We start from the raw sequence: 20,074 nt of genomic DNA on the forward strand, positions 1-20,074 counted from the left end.
TGGTTTTAAATGCACGCCATAGTGACACCCAATATTAGTGGCAAAGTGCACTTTCAGAGGTTGGCAGAGTACACGCTGAAGGCCTGACACGCGCTTTAAGGACACTGACTGCTATTAGCTTACAGTGAAAAACTTTTTTTCTTTTTAAAGGCACGCTATAGTGACACCAGATATGAGTGGCAAAGTGCACTTGCAGAGGTTGGCAGAGTACACGCTGAAGGCCTGACACCCGCTTTAAGGACACTGACTGCTATTAGCTTACAGTGAAAAACTTTTTTTCTTTTTAAAGGCACGCTAATGTGACACCAGATATGAGTGGCAAAGTGCACTTGTTGAGGTTGTCAGAGTACACGCTGAAGGCCTGACACCCGCTTTTAGGACACTGACTGCTATTAGCTTACAGTGAAAAACGTTTTTTCTTTTTAAAGGCATGCTATAGTGACACCAGATATGAGTGGCAAACTACACTGGCAGAGGTTGGCAGAGTACACGCTGAAGGCCTGACACCCAGACGCTTGCAGACAACTAACTGCTATTAGCTTACAGTGAAAATCTTTTTTTTTTTTAAAGGCACGCTATTGTGACACCATATATGAGTGGCAAAGTACTCTGGCCGAGGTTGGCAGAGTACACGCTGAAGGCCTGACACCCAGACGCTTGCAGACAACTAACTGCTATTCAATCTATTACAGTGAAAAAAATATTTTTGTTTTTAAATGCAAGCTTATATATATATATATATTGTGACACCAGATATGAGTGGTGGCACTGGGCAAGTGGGCACAGTATCAACTGTGAGCCTGACAGAAGCTGGCAGGCAGGCAACTGCAATTACATTACACAAAAAAAAAAAAAAAAAAGCAGACTGATGTTCTAGCCCTAAAAATTGCTTTTTGGGGTGCTGTCCTTACAGCAGAGATCAGATGAGTCCTTCAGGACTGTAGTGGACACTGAATACCCTAGCCTAGCTATCAATTTCCCTATCAAATGAGCAGCAGCTACACTTTCCCTCCTCTATCTAAGAATGCAGCTTCAGAATGAATCTAAAATGGATGCTGTACAGGAGGTGGGAGGGTCTGGGAGGGAGGGTCTGCTGCTAATTTGCTGGAATGTGTCTGCTGACCGTGAGGCACAGGATCAAAGTTTACTCAATGATGACGAATAGGGGGTGGATCGAACCGCGCATGTGTTCGCCCGCCGTGGCGAACGCGAACACGCTATGTTCGCCGGGAACTATTCGCCGGCGAACAGTTCGGTTCATCACTACTTGTGACTAAGTGGCTACTAAAAAAGACTGGACATACCCCATATTGAATACCCTGGGTTGTCTACTTTAAAAAAATATATGTACATGTGAGGTGTGATTCAGAGATTTATGACAGATAACAGTGTTACAATGTCACTATTGATAAATTTAAAAATATATATATATATATATTTTGAAACAGCAGTGTCCTACTTGTACTTATAGACCTATAACTTGTAAAAAAAAAAAGGTAAGAAAATGTTAACATTGGGTATTTGTAAACACAGGACAAAATTTAGAAACTATTCAGCATGGGTGTTATTTGATGTTGGTTGTTGATGTGTAACAGATTTTGGAGGTCAAAGTTCGAAAAAGTATGTTTCTAAAAAAAAATCTTTATAGTAAATTATATGATATGATGAAAATAATGGTATCTTTAGAAAAATGGTATATAATATGTGTGGGTACAGTAAATGAGTAAGATGAAAATTACAGCTAAACACAAACACCGCAGAAATGTAAAAACAGCCCTAGTCCCAAACGGTAAGAAAATTGAAACGTGGTCTGGTCACTAAGGGGTTTAACTAAAGTTGTTTGGTTCTTAGAATGCCTCTTTAAGTGTCTTACTAAGCCATGTATATGTAACAAGCTTTTGATACACTTTCTAATGCTGCAGCATTTTAGAAACTATTTAGCACAGGTGTTTTTTGGCGGTTGTAGATGCGTGACAGATTTTGGGAGTCAAAGTTAGAAAAAGTTTATTTTGACACTGGAAGTTCAGTGAAGACTCATTCACTTGAAGTTTGGAAGTGAATTTAGATTATATTTTTGTTTTGGGGCATTATGCTGGTCTCAAATGAACTGCCTGCAACCAGGTCGAATAATCTCAGTAACTCCAAAAAGACCAAAAAACATAGGTACAAAATTATATAGCTTGGTGCATTTTCAGCCAGGTTTTGAAATACATTAGTTGCCAAAACTGAAATTCTTGCAGCCCCCTACTCAGTAGGGCCAGGCTAGACCTTGAGTTGAAATGATTGGCTGCACCACACTAATTAAAATATTGTATATCCACAAAAAAACTAAACCTGCCAAAGTGTTAATAATTACAGATACATTAGTTTGGTTAGATGTCAATATTTCATAACCTAAAATATCATGTTGCCTCAACTGCAAGTGATCTCACAATATAGTGAGGTTTGCTTAGGTTATGAAGTGGTCAAAATGATTTTTGTAAAGAAACTTTCTGCTTTAATTTGAGTTCCAGTTGTTAAAAATGCAATTTGTGGAGGAATATTATCACTCCACCTTTTCCACAGTAAAAGGATAAGGCAATGTCATCAACTATTGGTAGTTTAATTAAATATAAATCCTAAAACAGTAGACGAAACACTAGGAAATACATAGTTTCTGTAAGCAAATATTAATGTATTTGACTTCAAGTAAACAAATCATTATATCACATAAAATAAGAAATAAATCCAGTGGTTATCAGGCTGAGCAGTGCTGGCATAGTATAACATTTTGTTTGTCTGGCTTTTCAGTGATAATGTTTTATGTCTATTATAACTGTAGAAACTGGTAAAGACAATTATTGTGCTAGTCTAAACAGGAAAAAAAATTGCATATGCAAATAATTTTTTTTCATAGAATAATCATGATTGTTCTGGAGTATTGTGCTGCATTAAATATGTTTTAAATTTAAACACATTATACAGTTTATATGATCAAGAAAGTGGTTTTCTTTATTAAGTCCACACAGCACTTGTTCCTGAAGATCTGGTCAGCTACTTTAACTTTCAGCCGTGTTTGTGTTTAGCAGTAATTTGTTTCTTACTCATTTACTGTAACCACACATATTATATACAGTTTTTCTCCCCATTAAATGGTGTTTCTACAGATACCATTATTGTCATTAAATCAAATAATTTACTATACAAAAAATAATAAAATATGATGAAACATTTAAAAAAAACACACACTTTTTCTAACTTTAACCTTAAAATCTGTTACACATCTACAACCACCAAAAAACATCCATGCTAAATAGTTTCAAAATTTTGTCTTGAGTTTATAAATACCCAATGTTAACATGTTCTTTTTTTAGGAAAGTTATAGGGCTATAAGTAATTAGCACTTTGCTCTTTCCAAACCACTTTTTTTTCAAAATTAACGCAAGTTACATGATATCTGTCAGGAATCCCTGAATAACCCTTCACATGTATATATATTTTAAAAGAAGACAAGATAAGGTATTAAACATGGGGTATTTTGACTTTTCATGCAACCATTGTACCACCAATCCATGCCAAATTAAAACAAATAATAATTGGAAATTTCTTTGACACACAAAGCAATTTAAGAATACATGTACGGAGAACCTTAAGGGTTACTGCCAAATAACACCCCAATATGTGTTCAGCTACCTCTCCTGAGTACAGTGATACCCCCCTTGTATAGGTGTGTCGGGTTCCCTGGGCACTAAAAGAACTTATTTGGAGGGTGCGCATTTCAGTTTTCCAACTTGGAATTTTCTCAGCTTGTCATCATGCACCCATGTCCTATTTGGGACATTTTTGAAGCCGAACAAAGAAATTTACCCCATCATACAATATATTTTTGAAAGGTTGACACCCTAGGGTATTTCAAATAGTGGTATTTTAACACTTTCCATGCACTAATTCTACCACCAGTCTTTTTCAAATGTTTGGGTAGTCATTTTTTTGTGTTATTTTTCCTGAACATTGTACTTTAGGCATGGATTCTCAGTTCCTGTTATGTGTTACTGACAGAGAACACCCCATTATGTGTGCAGCATCATCTCCTAAGTACAGTGATACCACCCATTTATAGGTGTGCTGGTTCTCTGGGGGTTAGAAGACCTTATTTGGTGGGTGCGCGTTCCAGTTTTCCAACTTAGAGTTTTCACAGCTGATCATCATGAACCCATGTCCTATTTGGGACATTTTTGAAGCCGGCCAATGTAATTTACCCCCATCAAACCATATATTTTTGAAAAGTAGACACCCTAGGGTATTTCAAATGGTGGTATTTTTTTTAAAATTCTTTATTTTTGGTGTTCACTGCAGTAACAAAATAGACTCGGTGCGCCACAACAGCGACATCAGGGTAGGTAAGAAACGAAAATGACATTTGTTAGTCGGGCACATTTTTAGATTAGTTGGTAAGATGCATATATCAGGGCGGAATATTCAGAGGAGGGACAAAGGTCGAAAACTTGACATGTACAAGCATGATAATTATATTGAGATAACAAGTTAGTAGACATTGTTTTCTTGGTGTACCATTCTATGCTAAGTATGCTTTTAATAAAACTAGTTGCGCTCAGCACTATAAGTGTGTTGCTTGTGTGTAGTGTGTCATACTAGCGAAAACAGTACAGTATTTAAATTATCTGATTGTTAAGCTAAAGTAGGTAACAGTGTACTGTGTGAGGCAAGCTAATCGTTTAAATTGTAAGCCTATATAACGCAGTAATAAGCTGGTGTACAATATGCTTTATCTAGACGCTCAGTATATAAACTCGCTGGTGCCAAGCTGTGTTCTTCGAGTGCTATATCGCCCTGTCCTTTCTAGAGTCCGTGAATGATTTGTATCCTGGGAGCCGTTGTCTTGGCGAGCCCGAGGATTTGTGGGTAATAGCGGGGTCGAAGAAAGAACAAAAATGAAGACCTAAGGAGAGAAGAGGATACCCCTCCTCCCTCCACAGGGTCAACCAAGATAGGAAACCCCAACCTAATGATAATGCTAAAACTTAACCTTTAATAATCCTAAAATAAAATAAAAACAAAAAATGAAATAAAAATAAAAATGGAAACAAGGGGTGCAAACGCTGTCACTAAGGATGTGGATGACAAATATATAGGGTATGAAACCCACTATAACCACCTAGTGATGAGGTATAGATAACGCATGTGGCTTGCTGGCCATGCCTTAAAATATTGCATGGAAGCGAGCAAGTCGTATAAGGCTAAAGACAGGAAATGGGGGGGGGGGGGGGGGGGGGGGACACATGCAAAAGAAGAGGAGAAGGAGAAAAAAAAATACACTGAGTAACTATATAAACTCCTATCAATGGGAATCCATTGTACCAAGACTCAGTAACACTTGCAGCAGTAATCCATGCAATGTGTAACCAACATAGCCACTTGTGCAGAATTAAATAAAACGAAAAACGCTTGCCCAAAGGAGAGGACTCATTGACACAAAAGGATAAAAAACCCCTTCCCTCCTCTTAAACCCCCAGTGAATTATCTAGTAACCGCTATCTAAATCATGCCACAGGCTGCATCCCCTATCCTAACCTGCCTAAAGCGCGTTTCGACGCTTACAAATGCGCCTTTGTCAGAGGCTAAACAGAGGTCAGTCTCTTACCTGGCTCCTTTATAAGTGCACCGAGCCGGCGAAAATGTTGTGGGCGTGTCAAACTTGTCCACGCCGAAACTGGCGTTCGAACAGGTACCGCCCCCTTGTGTGTGTGTCACTGGATGACTGACAGGGCATGCAAATAAGCCCTTAATATGCCATGTCCTAAGCTACTTATCAGGTTACACATATTAAATAGAAAATAGTGAGATAGTATCCAAATGTGTAACACATTATGAATAGAATCATTTGAATCCTCAATAATTTAAATGACATGTCAAAATACAAAACAAAGTTGAAACCCCGGTATAAATATAGGGGGTGGAGATACTATATCATGAAGGTTGTACAAAGAACTTATAATAAGGAAGAAGGCTTTTGTCAATTTTTATATATGCCTCCTATCCTTATTTAGTGTGCAAACTATCATTAAAGAGACATGTTATTACCAACTTATACTGATTCTAAACATAACAAGGATGGTTCAGTGATATGTACAGGATCAATTACTTACTAATTACTAATGGATTAAACAAAGTAGCTAACTTGACATGGTGATATAATGCATCAATATTAAAGTGACAACATAAGTATTACACATATGATAAGAGGAACCTCTGAAGTCCATATGAATCAAGAATCAAATAAAACAACAAAAGTATTTACAAAAATTAATATATACAAATCAAGTAATATTGCATTACCTATGATGTTAATAAATGTCACTCTCCGTGTGTAACTCATTTATAATAAATGTCACTCTCCGTGTGTAACTCATTTATAATAGCGTGTGTGACCAATGTCCGATCTGCCATGCCGGTGTGAGTGTCCGCTGAGGCAGAGGTTTGGGCAGTGCTGCATCCAGGGATCTGGAGGTGAGTGTCTAACTGGCTGAGGGGTTGGAGCACTGTGTGACGTGGCCGGCTTCTGTGTGGCCGTGTCGGGCCCTCCTCGGGGGTCGCCTGGCTGTAAGGCGTGCCTGGGGTGAGTATATAGTTGGTCTCGTTGTGTTAGTGCCTTTCTCCGCTGTGGGGTTGGTAGTCGCTGGTATGGGGAGTCTGTGTGGCGCTCTTCTGGCTCGGGGCCAGCTTGAGTTTGACTATTTCAACGCCGTTGCTTGTTTGCGACCTGGCTTGTGGAGTAGTTGAGTGAGCACCCTCTTGTGAGCCTGCTGTGCCGGGTATAGTATGTCTGAGGGCCCCCTTGGTCACTCTAATCTCAGCGGGAGAGCAGACCCCTCTGCCGATTCCGGCGCACATGGCATCCGCCATCTTGTATGTCACGCTCGGGCCTTCGAGCGCCCCCCTCAAATGGTGGTATTTTAACACTTTCCGTGCACTAATTCTACCACCAATCTTTGTCAAACTTTTGGGTAGTCATTTTTTTGTGTTATTTTTCTTGAACATTGTTATTTAGGCATGGATTCTCAGTTCCTGTTATGTACTACTGACAAAGAACACCCCAATATGTGTTTAGTAACATCTCCCGAGTACAACAGTGCCCCCAATGTACAGGTTTTATGAATTTTTGCAAATTTACAGGGGTGAAATGTATATATTAATAAAAAATATACTTGGTATGATAGTATGTATAAGATATATATGATAAAATATATATATATATATATATATATATATTGTGATAAAGTGAAGGCAGAGAGGCCATTTAACCCCAGGGGGAGTATATGTAGTTTGTGTGTTGCACAACACAAAGCTAGGTTTAGTTATGGGCCCCTGGGGTGGAGCATTTGGAGAGAAGGGTGGGCCAATGCTCCACTCCTCAGTTTAGACACAACTGGGAGAAAGAAGGTCCAGGCCAGAGTTTTGCTCTGTCTCCAACCCACTGTTCAGCTGCAGATAATTAGCTGTATCAGTGGGAATAAACCCCTCCCTGCTAGGCAGGTAAAAGGGAGGAGGATTGCTGGCTTCCTCCCAGAAAGCAGGTAGGAGAGAGGCTGTTCTCTCCAGTGAGAGAGTCAATGAGACTAGGCACTGGGGGTGCAGAAAGGAAGCAGTCAAGGCTGGCTTGGAGCACTGGAGCGGACAAAGAACTAGGTTGGTGAAACCAATAATTTTGTTATAGTTTAACCCCTGAGAGATAGGGAATCTGAAGTGAGTTAGTGCTCAGACGAGCTAGGCTTTTTGTTTAAAGGGGAAACCTGTTATATTTATGTTTTCATTTACTGCTGTCTCCTGTGTGGATTTACAAATAAAGTGCCTGGAGTATATACAATTACAAGGACTGTGCCTGTTGTTTACCCTAGAGGACCGTGCTACCTGCAAACAAGGATCACAATATATATATATATATATATATATATATATATATATATATATATATATATATATTATATCAATATAATATATCTATAGATAGATCTTATAGGGACAGCAGGTCTTCAACTTTTTGTACTTGCATGGTCTGTTCGGGAGCGGCCTCCAGGGATGTGAGAGGTAAAGGCGCCATCTTGGAGCTGGAATACATCTGTGAGCTGTATGGTATGTGTAGAAATCCGTTCATAGGTCTCAGATGAGACCCTGATTGGGTGCTTCTTAGGTGTCTGAGGTGGTCAGCTTTCTTATTGCAGCCAATCTTTGGTGCTGGCTGCTGTTTATTCATTTTAAATAGGCAATGTAGAGCGGAGCTCTGGATTCATGCTGCCATACCAATCACAGCACAGGCCACGCCCTCTGTAGAATGTGTTTACCTGAAGATTGTTACTACAAATACCTGTGTGTCTACCTGTTTTATATGAAAAGGATAAAGAATTACTTAAAAAAATATGGAATGTACATATTAAATGAACAGGGAGACTTGATTAAAAAATTATGGTAAGAGGTATGATATGAAATGGCAATGGCAGTGCTTCTGAGTAATTCTATATTTAATAAAGGAGGTTTAAAAATATTGTTATTTTTCCTATTTTATTAAATTATAAATACGTGAAACAGAAGTAGTAATACCACTGTACATGACAGAAATTGTATACAGTTTAACAATATATTTTAACATGTATTTTTTTTTTTTATGTTTGTAGGAAATTCCACATTTGCAGATGACCATGGTCCACTTACTCCAAAGGTAATACTTCACTAACATTCTGTTTAAAAATATGTATACTTTCACAGATATTAACTGTTCCTGCAATGTTAATGTATATAAATAATTTGGTAAATAACAATGAAGTATGGTAAAGCTTGTTCATAAGTAAACAACAAAACAATGCTATCCTATTGAGGTACCCCTTAAAGGATCACTATAGTATCAGGAAAACAAAGCGGTTTTCCTGACACTATAGTGCCCTGAGGCGGCCGCCACCCTCAGGGTCCCCCTCCCTTGGCGCTGAAGGGGATAAAACCCCTTAATCAACTTACCAATTTCCAGCGCCGGGCTCCCTCTGCGCTGGTGACCTCTCCTCCCCATCCGACGTCAGCTCCATAGTAGAGCGGAATGCGCATGCGCGGCAAGTTCCGCGAGCGCATTTAAAGAGTCCATAGGAAAGCATTTCTCAATGCTTTCCTCTGGACGCTCTTTGCGATGGATGCAAAATTTGCATTCAGCGTCACAGATGCGCCTCTAGTGGCTGCCAGGAAGACAGCCACAGGAGGCTGTTTGCATCTGAAGGGTTAAAACCTGAGGGACCTGGCACCAAGACCACTTCATTGAGTTGAAGTGGTCTGGGTGACTATAGTGTCTCTTTAAATGCCAAACAGTCAAATATACATATACTGAAAGATGGAAACCAAATCCGCAAAAACGAATCAATACTTTATTAAACAATTCCAGATACAATGACAAAACTAAAAGTGACAGAAATGAAAAAAACAAAAAATGACAGAGGCTATTCTCGATACACAATGCAATAAAGTAACCTAACAACAATTACTTAAGAGCTGGACATGTTCAAAACCTATACCCCAAACAATTCGGCACCTGAGAATGTACCTTTCTCAATGCTATTCCTTGAGAAAGGCATGTTCTTAGGTGCCGAAACATTAGGGGCTCTGAGTAAGTGTTGTTAGATTACTTTATTGCATTGAGTATCAAGAATAGCTTCTGTTACCTAATTCTACCTATAAAACCCCATGTTAACCAGGGCCCTCTTTAACGAGGGGCAAATGAGGCAGGTGTCCGGGGCCCAGTTACTCATGTGGGGCCCAAAGCAGTTGTCCCATGGGCCCCCTGCCCGCAGCCAGAACTGAACAAAGCACTGGGATATTGAAAAATTTCCCGGTGGGCTGCAGCAGGTGACTCTGGACCGGGCCACTGTCTTCCTGCCAGCTGGGAGGAAGTGAGGTGAGGCCACTTCCTTCCAAGTAACAAAGTGCCGCTGGGGAGAAGGAGGCACACATGGAGAAGGAAGAGGCACACACTAAGAAGAAGGAGAGGGACTGAGGTAGCCAAGTTCATCAGACTCCCATCAATCCCAGCCATCCAGCTTCACTGAACCCCAGGAAAGCCACCCTTCTGTAAAGGAGGTTGTCTAAACTATGTAAATTGATATGACTGTGTGTATCTGACTGTGTGTGTATCTGATTGTGTGTGTGTGTGTGTGAATCTGACTGGCTGTGTGTGTATCTGGCTGTGTTTGTGTCAATGTGTGCATCTGACTATGTCTGTATCTGGCTGTGTTTGTGTCAGTGTGTGGATCTGGCTTTGTTTGTGTCAGTGTGTGTATCTGGCTGTGTTTGTGTCAGTGTGTGTATCTGGCTGTGTTTGTGTCAAGGTGTGTATCTGGCTGTGTTTGTATCTGACTGTGTATCTGTTTGTGTGTGTGTGTGTTTCTGGCTGTGTTTGTATCCGTGTATGTGTACTTTTGTGTCAGTGTTTATGTGTATCTGTGTGTATGTCTACCTGTGTCTGTGTACTTGTGTATCAGTTTGTATGTGTACCTGCGTGTCTGTGTATATGTACCTGTGTGAGTATACGAGTGTCAGTGTGTGTAAGTGTTTATCTATGCGTGTGGCAATGCATACATCCCATCATTCCAGTACTAACACTGCACACAAATACACCACTGCATGTATATCTGTGTTCCTGTGTGTATCTCAAGCAGATGGCCCTGATGTTAACTCCTAAGAGCTTTAAATAAGGGTGTCTTTGAGTACTGAAATTATACTCCAGTTATACTTAAAGGCACATGCTGCAAATGTATCAATCCCTAACACAATTAACAGTCTGGTAACATGAATTACAACCTTATCTCCCTTACCGAAATTATCTCTCTTATCTAAAGCCCAAAGATAGAATTCGCTTATTAAAATTTTAATAACAAAAAGACAAAATTATGCAGTGCCAAAATTACATAAAACAAGAGGGCATACAAAAAACTTAATAAAACAGTACCTACACAAACATCACTGATGACCAGTAGGCTAATGGGATGATAACTGTCATTCAAAACAGTCTTTTTAATATCATAATCATTTCATCAAGTTTTGAAAGGATTTTATTTTTCTTTAACAAAGTATATGTAAAAGAAATGAGGGGAAACTCACCTTTCGTATATGACAGAATCCTGCCAACTGTCCTGTTTTTGCCGGAACAGTCCCGGCAAGCTGGATTCTGTCCCGGGTAAATCACCCTCCCAGGACAGTTCCGGTAACTTGATAGCCATGTGCTTTTATTATGTTCCCTCGGACTGTAACAGCCTGTTATAGTCCGATGGAATTCAGCAGAGAGCTGCTGGGAGTTGATGGGGCTATACAGACGTGCTGGGGGCTGGAGCGGCTGCATTGAGGCTGCTGGGGGTGGGAGAGAGCACTGACAGTCTCCCTTCCGATTTCCCAGCAGTTTCCCCGACACACAGGCTCCTGCTCTGCTTCGTTTGTGTGTGTGTGTGTGTCAGTGCCCTCTTGAGCCGGTGAGGAGATCAAAGATCCCAAAGGTCCTTTGTTAGTGACAGGGAGGGCTGGAGGACCTTGGAGGCAGAGCACTCCTCCCGCGAGCATGCTATGCGGAGTGTTGCCACGTGTTACGATGGCAATGCTCCAACACAGCATTCTGCACGCGGGATGAGTGAAGACAGTCTGCACCCAGAGGAGTTCACCATAACCCCTGGACAACCAGGGCATCCCACTCTTAACACGCACCAATGACACAAAACACCCCTTACACACAGCACCTCTGACATACACTCAGCACCCCTCACACACACACACTGCACCCATCATGCACTCACACTGCACCCCTCTCACACACACAGCACCCCCCCAGCACCCCTCACACACACAAACAGCACCCCTAACACATATACAGCACTGTATGTGTGTACTCAGCAGTCTGTCTGGGTGTATTCAGCAGTATCTTTGTGTGTATTCAGCAATCTGTGTGTATTCAGCAATCTGTCTGTGTGTTTTTAGTGTGTGGATTCAGTGTTTGTTCTCAGCCGTCTGTCTGGGTGTACTCAGCAGTCTCTCTCTGTGTATTCATCAGTCTCTTTCTGTGCATTTTTGTGTGTATTCAGTGTTCAGTTTGTATGTACTCAGCAGTCTGTATGTGTGTACCTAACTGTCGGTGTGTGCGTGTATTCAGCAGTCTGTGTGTGAATGTGTTTAACAGTCTGTGACTGTATTCAGTCTGTAGTGAGCTTGTGTATGTCAGTAAGCTTGTCTGTAGTGGGCATGTGTGTGTCAGTAAGCTTGTATTTAGTGAGCTTGTGTGTGTGTCAGTGAGCCTCTATTTAGTCAGCTTGTGTGTGTCAGTGAGCTTGTCTGTAGTGAGCCTTGTGTGTCTATACTAGTGAGTTTGTCTGTAGTAAGCTTGTGTGTGAGTCAGAGTTTTGTCTGTCAGTGAACCTATTTGTGAGTATCAGTGAGTTTGTATTTTGTGTCAGTGAACTTGTCTGTCTTTGAGCTTGTTTATCAATGAGCTTGTGTGCTTACTGTATACCTGTATACTGTATCAGTAAAGAGAGAATTGCATGCAATTGAGATAGGAATTTCAAACTTTAGGTCGAAATAGTGCAGCTAAAAGGGAGAGTTTTTCCAACTCACCTATTTTGGCCTTAAGTTTAAAATTACCATCCCAATTCCCTGTAATTTTCTCTTTATTGAGTAGACCCTGTAATCTGCAGAGATAAATTTTGTAGGTTGCCAAAGTGGGCGGAGCTTTGCAACATTGGGTAATTGATAGCTGTTCTAAATGAAAAATCTACAAGTGGTGGTTATCCAAACACAGTCCCACCCACACTCGTGGAGAACACCTAGTTGGACACTCCAGAGGTGTCCTGGGGCCTAACCCCTGTGCGTAGAGCCACAATATAATACTCCCGCTACTGGATAAAGTATCCAGATGCTAGAATATAAACTGGAAATAAATTGAGAATGGAAAAACTCGTGATCAAGATGTTAAATTCTTAATGAATAAAGAAATGATGACAGTACATCGTTAATACCCATTCCTAACAGTCAGAATACAAAACAATCTTGCGTAATTGCTCACCTCCAAATTCCCTAGTCGAAAGAATGTATATATATCTATAATGCTACAGACTACAGACTTTAATTGTATCTCATGAGGTCAAAGTCTGAAAGCTTAGAGATTGAATCATCAAATCCCCAAAAATAGAAAGACATATATATATATATATATATATATACACCGTATTTTTCGCTCCATAAGACGCACTTTTTTTCCCCTCAAAAGTGAGGGGAAATGTCTGTGCGTCTTATGGAGCGAATATGAAGCTTTACTTACCTGTCTTGCAGCGTTGGCCGGCAGCACAGGGCGCACCGCGGTAGTGGAACTTGAATTTCATGTTCCGGTTTCCGGCGGGACTGAAAGGAAGTGCGCACAAGCTGAGTGCGCACTTCCTTTCCGTCCCGCCGGAAACCGGAACATGAAATTCAAGTTCCACTACCGCAGTGCGCCCTGTGCTGCCGGCCAACGCTACAAGACAGGTAAGTAATTATGGGACAAGGGGAGGGAGACAGTATGGGAGATAAGTCTATGGGGAGGGGGGGAGGAGATGAAGTCTATGGGGGGGGGGGGAGGAGATGAAGTCTATGGGGGGGGGGGAGGAGATGAAGTCTATGGGGAGGGGGGGAGGAGATGAAGTCTATGGGGAGGGGGGGAGGAGATGAAGTCTATGGGGAGGGGGGGGAGGAGATGAAGTCTATGGGGAGGGGGGGAGGAGATGAAGTCTATGGGGAGGGGGGGAGGAGATGAAGTCTATGGGGAGGGGGGGAGGAGATGAAGTCTATGGGGAGGGGGGGAGGAGATGAAGTCTATGGGGAGGGGGGAGGAGATGAAGTCTATGGGGAGGGGGGGAGTTGATGAAGTCTATGGGGAGGGGGGGAGGAGATGAAGTCTATGGGGAGGGGGGGAGGAGATGAAGTCTATGGGGAGGGGGGGAGGAGATGAAGTCTATGGGGAGGGGGGGAGGAGATGAAGTCTATGGGGAGGGGGGGAGGAGATGAAGTCTATGGGGAGGGGGGGAGGAGATGAAGTCTATGGGGAGGGGGGGAGGAGATGAAGTCTATGGGGAGGGGGGGAGGAGATGAAGTCTATGGGGAGGGGGGGAGGAGATGAAGTCTCTGGGGGGGAGGAGATGAAGTCTATGGGGAGGGGGGGGAGATGAAGTCTATGGGGAGGGGGGGGAGATGAAGTCTATGGGGAGGGGGGGAGATGAAGTCTATGGGGAGGGGGGGGGAGATGAAGTCTATGGGGAGGGGGGGAGATGAAGTCTATGGGGAGGGGGGGAGATGAAGTCTATGGGGAGGGGGGGGAGATGAAGTCTATGGGGGGGATGAAGTCTATGGGGAGGGGGGAGATGAAGTCTATGGGGAGGGGGGGAGATGAAGTTTATAGGGAGGGGGGGAGATGAAGTTTATGGGGAGGGGGGGAGATGAAGTTTATGGGGAGGGGGGGAGATGAAGTCTATGGGGAGGGGGGGAGATGAAGTCTATGGGGAGGGGGTGGATGAAGTCTATGGGGAGGGGGTGGATGAAGACAATGGGAGAGAGGAGAGGAGAGGGAGGGGGGGACACTATGGGACAGGGGAGAAAAAAAATATTCTGTACAAACTGTCCCATAGTAAGAAACACTATGGGACAGTTTGTTCAGAATATTTTTTTTCTGGGTTTCTTCCTCTAAAAACTAGGTGCGTCTTATGGTGAGGTGCGTCTTATGGAGCGAAAAATACGGTATATATATATATATATATATATATATGTGTATATATATATCTAGGGAACTGGTCAAGAACCAAATGCTAGCTGTATATCTGAAGAGCTGTCGGTAGCTTGATTGTAAGGTCTCAAAACCAGAGAGAAACTACCTAGTAAGTCTCAGAGCACAGATAGACTAATATGGTGCGTGAAACCATGGGCTTGTGTGGGAACAAAACTACAAAACGCCCAAAGAATAGCTAGAGAATTAAAATGCTACAGTTGAATATATGATACAACTTAGATATAATGTCTCTTGCCTGCCGCGGATTGTTATTCAAGACTGAACGTACTACAGCCCTTCCTACCTCTGTATCAGCCTTAAATGGTTCACTTCAAGGTTCAAAACCAGTAAGGAGGTTAAAAAATATATATAGAAATTAAAGCGTGCTAATGTGCAGAACCATATTAAGAGTGTTGGTTGCCTGCACATATCAATAGAAAATGTCGGTTCTACCTGCAATTTAGACTTGATTTAAAGCAAAAAAGGGGTCAAAGGCATATGACAGTCTGACCGAACACATATAAAGAAATTAGGGATTTGGCGAAACAGATTTTAGAGATATACTGGCCACTTTTATACCAAGATCAACATCTTAAAGAAGTTCTGACCCCCTATGTCTCGCTTACAGCCAGAAGGGGTCGCAACCTTAATGATCTCTTGGTACCGAGGCACCTCTCTTTACCTATGGGTCCAACTACATGGCTTAAATCTCCAGCAATAGGCACCTTCCAATGCGGCCGCTGCAAGGCTTGCAAATACATCAAGAAACAATCAAAAACTTTCTCGAATTCAGCTAATACTGAGACCCATGTTTTCAACTGCCAAATATCTGGACTTGTATACCTCCTCACATGCAGCTGTGATTTGAAATATGTGGGCAAGACGTTTAGACCCTTTAAAAATTGTATTCTGGAACACATTAACTCAGTGAACACAGACAGACACAGAAATCTCACGTCATCTTAAAATGAAGCATGGAGGCTCGGCACAGGGTCTACGTTTTAATGGTATTGAGAGAGTTAAGTTGGGCCCAAGAAAGGGTGATATTAACACAAAACTTTTACAACGAGAGAGTTATTGGATTTATAGACTCAAGACACTATCCTCTTCGGGCCTTAATGAAGGGTTCTCCTATACGTCCTTTATTTCTGACTAGACACCAACCGCCAATATCTATCGAGCACGCAATTGATATTGACATTATCACTATTGTAAATATTGTAAATATGTACAGTACGGTTTACCCATCTTCTGAGGGTAATCATGCTTAATAGCGTCCTATGCTGACCCCTATGGGTTTATTTTAGTCATTGGAAGCATTGACTACTTAACACATTGGGTGTTTCTATTCATCATTATAAAAATCACACAAGTACGACTCTGTTCGATTTTAGGACAACAGCGATCTTTGACCAGTTTAATACTAGCATTGATTTGGGGACCCAGCATGTCAGTTACAGCCTTTTCCCCTTAACTGATGAATAACATATAAGAGAGTTTCTCACTCTGATCATACTGTTTGATTGCTGGGTTTTTATATATTCATTCATTTAGTGCATTTGTCACCTACTTTTTTGCTTTTAATCAAGTCTAAATTGCAGGTAGAACCGACATTTCTTTATGTGTGTTACATTACAAACAACACAGAAACATGGTTGCAAACTATAATGGATTTGGTGTATCCTTCTTATATGTATACAATTATTCAATACTAATTCATTTAACTGGGGTACATACACTACGGATAAGAACATATGGTCTTACACTATCGGCAGTATACATAACCGGCTGACTCTATCAGCCTGGCTAAGAAATGTGGACTACTTAGGGATATATACATTCTAGTCCCCTTACACTTGATGCCAAAGAATCTAGGGTCACCTCTTGACATGCAATTAGTCCTCTTTTCGATTAAGGACTTGGGTAATTTTAGACTTCCGAGCACCCTACGATTGCCAGTTCTTTTATGGCATTGGACGGGTTAACACTTCAATTATCCGTATGGTTCGTGCGAAGTCATCACTCAGTATATACTGAGAGCCGGTGCCATCTGCTGACAGTGCGTTCATTGATCTCAGTTAGTTTATAATATTTTATCGGCTGACTATGTACTTGTAACGAGTATATACCCCTACACGCAGGATCCAGCCTAACAGAAGACAGTACAGAGGAGAGATACATCTACCGGACCTTAGAGTGGCCGGACTCGACGTAATAGGATAAGACAGAGTCAGGAACGATCCGAGGTCAAGGGCACAAAGAGACAGCGTAAACGAAAACTAGCCGGGGACTGGTACACAGGAATCAGCAAGCCGGCAAACAGTACAGAATAGGATAAAGCGAAAACGAAGTCAGAATACAAAGCCAAGGTCAAATACGGAGAAACACAACTGAACACAACAAGCACTAAAGGGAACTGTAGCAGAAACCACGATAGGGCAAGGAACTAAGGGAAAAGGGTAAGTATAAGTAGCCTTCAAACTAATGTGATTGGCTCCTGTCACTTCCACTCCCCCAACAGGTAAGTGTATGGGGTGATTGGCATGACAGGAGCCAATGGGAGCCTTTTTGCAATTTAGGCTCCCACTGTCTCTTTAAGAGCGCGCCCGAGATTCGCGGCGCGCTCTTAGCTGCAGGCGGGACACGTGACCGCTTCTCGCGGTCACTGCCCGCCTTCCTGTCTGAACAGTCGGACGAGCCGCGCGCGGCTCGTGCAGCCGCAGGACCGCGCGCGGCTTGAAGAGAGGACCGCGTCCGGCCCCCGGATAAGGTAAGTACCGCTACAGTACCCCCCCCTGAGGACACGCCCTCCGGGCGGGCAGGACCAGGCCTGGCAGGAAAACGCGAATGGAAAGAACGTACAAGGCGGGGAGCATGAACAGCATCCGCAGAAATCCAACTGCGCTCCTCAGGCCCATAACCCTTCCAATGTACCAAGTACTGAAGCCGACCGCTAAGAAAACGAGAGTCAATAACAGCAGATACTTCGAACTCCTCATGACCCTCCACAGAGACAGGAGAGGGAGGGGGAGTATGCCGGGTATAGCGGTTGCGTACGTAAGGCTTCAACAAAGAGGTGTGAAATACATTGGGTATACGCAGATTCTTAGGCAGACCCAAGGCATAAGAAACGGGATTAACCTTATGTATAATGCGATAAGGACCAATGAAGCGGGGAGCCAATTTCATAGAAGGCACCCGGAGGCGAATATTCCGTGTGGAAAGCAAAACCCTGTCCCCCACAACATAGGAAGGAGCCGCTCTGCGATGCTTGTCAGCCTGAGCCTTCTGGCGGGCAGCAGAGTCCACCAAAGAACGCTGAACCTGCTCCCAAGTATTACGCAAACCAGCCAAATGCTCATCCAGAACTGGCATGCCCTGAGAGGAGAATGCAGCCGGAAGAACAACGGGATGCTGGCCATAGACAACGTAAAAAGGGCTTTTGCCGGAAGAATCATGAGTGGCATTATTCCGAGCAAATTCAGCCCAAGGAAGCAGGTCAGACCAATTGTCCTGATGGTGAGACACAAAACAACGGAGGTACTGCTCAAGAGACTGGTTGGCACGTTCAGCAGCTCCATTAGACTGGGGATGGTAAGCGGAAGAAAATGAGAGGGAAATACCCATCTCCGAACAAAAGGCTTTCCAGAACCTGGAAATAAATTGGCTACCCCTATCGGATACAATAGATAAGGGAATACCATGTAATCGAAACACTTCTCTAGCGAAGATAAGAGCCAATTCCTTGGAAGTGGGCAACTTGCGAAGAGACACAAAGTGAGCCATTTTGGAAAACCGATCTACTATCATTAGGATGACTGTGTTACCATTCGAAGGGGGTAATTCAACAATAAAATCCATTGATAGATTAGACCAAGGTCTCTCGGGAACGGGCAACGGATGCAACAGCCCACAAGGAACTCTACGAGAGGTTTTCATACATGCACAAGTAGTACAAGCACTTATATAGTCAGTAACATCCTTACGTAAGGTATCCCACCAGAAATACCGAGAAACGGCTGACACTGTTTTGGAAATACCAGGATGTCCAGCAGTCTTAGTATCGTGATAAAGTGACAGAATATCCCGTCTCTCGGGAATGTCAACGAACAATTTATCATTAGGCCTCTCGCTGGGTGCCATGCCTTGTTTCGCTTGTATGGCCTGCAAGAGGGACGAGGAAATAGACAATATAGTAGTTGCTATTATCCTGTCTGGGGGAATGACAGGAGTGACATCAATCTCCTGTTTGTCAATAGTCTCGAATTGTCTGGACAGAGCGTCCGCTTTGGTGTTCCGGTCACCTGGCCTATAGGTGATTATATAATTAAAATGAGACAAGAACAGTGACCACCTAGCCTGCCTTGAAGACAATCTTTTAGCTTCGCTAAGGTAGGATAGGTTCTTATGATCTGTAAATATGAGAATAGGATCCTTAGTTCCTTCTAGCAAATGTCTCCATTCTTTGAGTGCTAAAATGATAGCAAGGAGTTCGCGATTACCCACATCATAATTCCTCTCTGCCTTGGACATTTGTTTAGAAAAGAAGCCACAAGGATGCAATGGCTTGTCAGGAGACTCTCTTTGGGATAAGACAGCACCTACCCCTATATCGGAAGCATCAACCTCAAGTATATATGGCAATGAGGGGACAGGATGCTGTAAAATAGGGGCAGAGGCGAACGTAGTTTTAAGAAAGTCAAAAGCCTGAAGTGCCTCAGTAGACCAGACACGTGTATTGCCATCCTTTTTAGTCATACGAGTAATAGGCGCTACTATAGACGAAAAACCTTTGATAAAACGTCTATAATAATTAGAGAAACCCAGAAAACGCTGGATGGCTTTCAGACCTTGCGGCAGAGGCCATTCTATGACTGCAGCGAGCTTCTGGGGATCCATCCGAAAACCCTCGGCGGAAATCAAATACCCTAAAAACTGGACCTCGGACTGGTCGAATAGACATTTTTCTAATTTGCAATAAAGACCATTAGCAAGAAGGGTCTTCAGAACTGTTGTAACATGTCTGTGATGAGCGTGAATGTCAGTAGAATATATTAAAATGTCATCCAAGTACACAATAACAAATGAGTGAATAAAGTCCCTTAAGACATCATTAATAAATTCTTGGAACACTGCTGGGGCATTGCAAAGCCCAAATGGCATGACGGTATACTCATAATGACCTGACCGAGTGTTAAAGGCTGTCTTCCATTCGTGGTCCTTTTTAATACGTATCAAATTGTATGCTCCTCTAAGATCTAATTTGGT

The 20,074-nt window shown here is 42.5% G+C and overlaps 1 protein-coding gene across 1 annotated transcript in view; it reads left to right on the plus strand.

Annotated features, from left to right (window-relative positions):
• The window catches only part of UST (uronyl 2-sulfotransferase), a 352,805-nt gene that overhangs the window by 178,373 nt on the left and 154,358 nt on the right, over window positions 1–20,074 (plus strand). The window contains exon 2 of the mRNA XM_063443329.1: window positions 8,670–8,713. Coding sequence (XP_063299399.1) covers window positions 8,670–8,713 — 44 coding nt within the window. The remainder of the gene's footprint in view (window positions 1–8,669; window positions 8,714–20,074) is intronic.

The sequence above is a fragment of the Pelobates fuscus genome, chromosome 2 (genome assembly GCF_036172605.1).
Source record: "Pelobates fuscus isolate aPelFus1 chromosome 2, aPelFus1.pri, whole genome shotgun sequence".
Classification (NCBI taxonomy): Eukaryota; Metazoa; Chordata; class Amphibia; order Anura; family Pelobatidae; genus Pelobates; species Pelobates fuscus.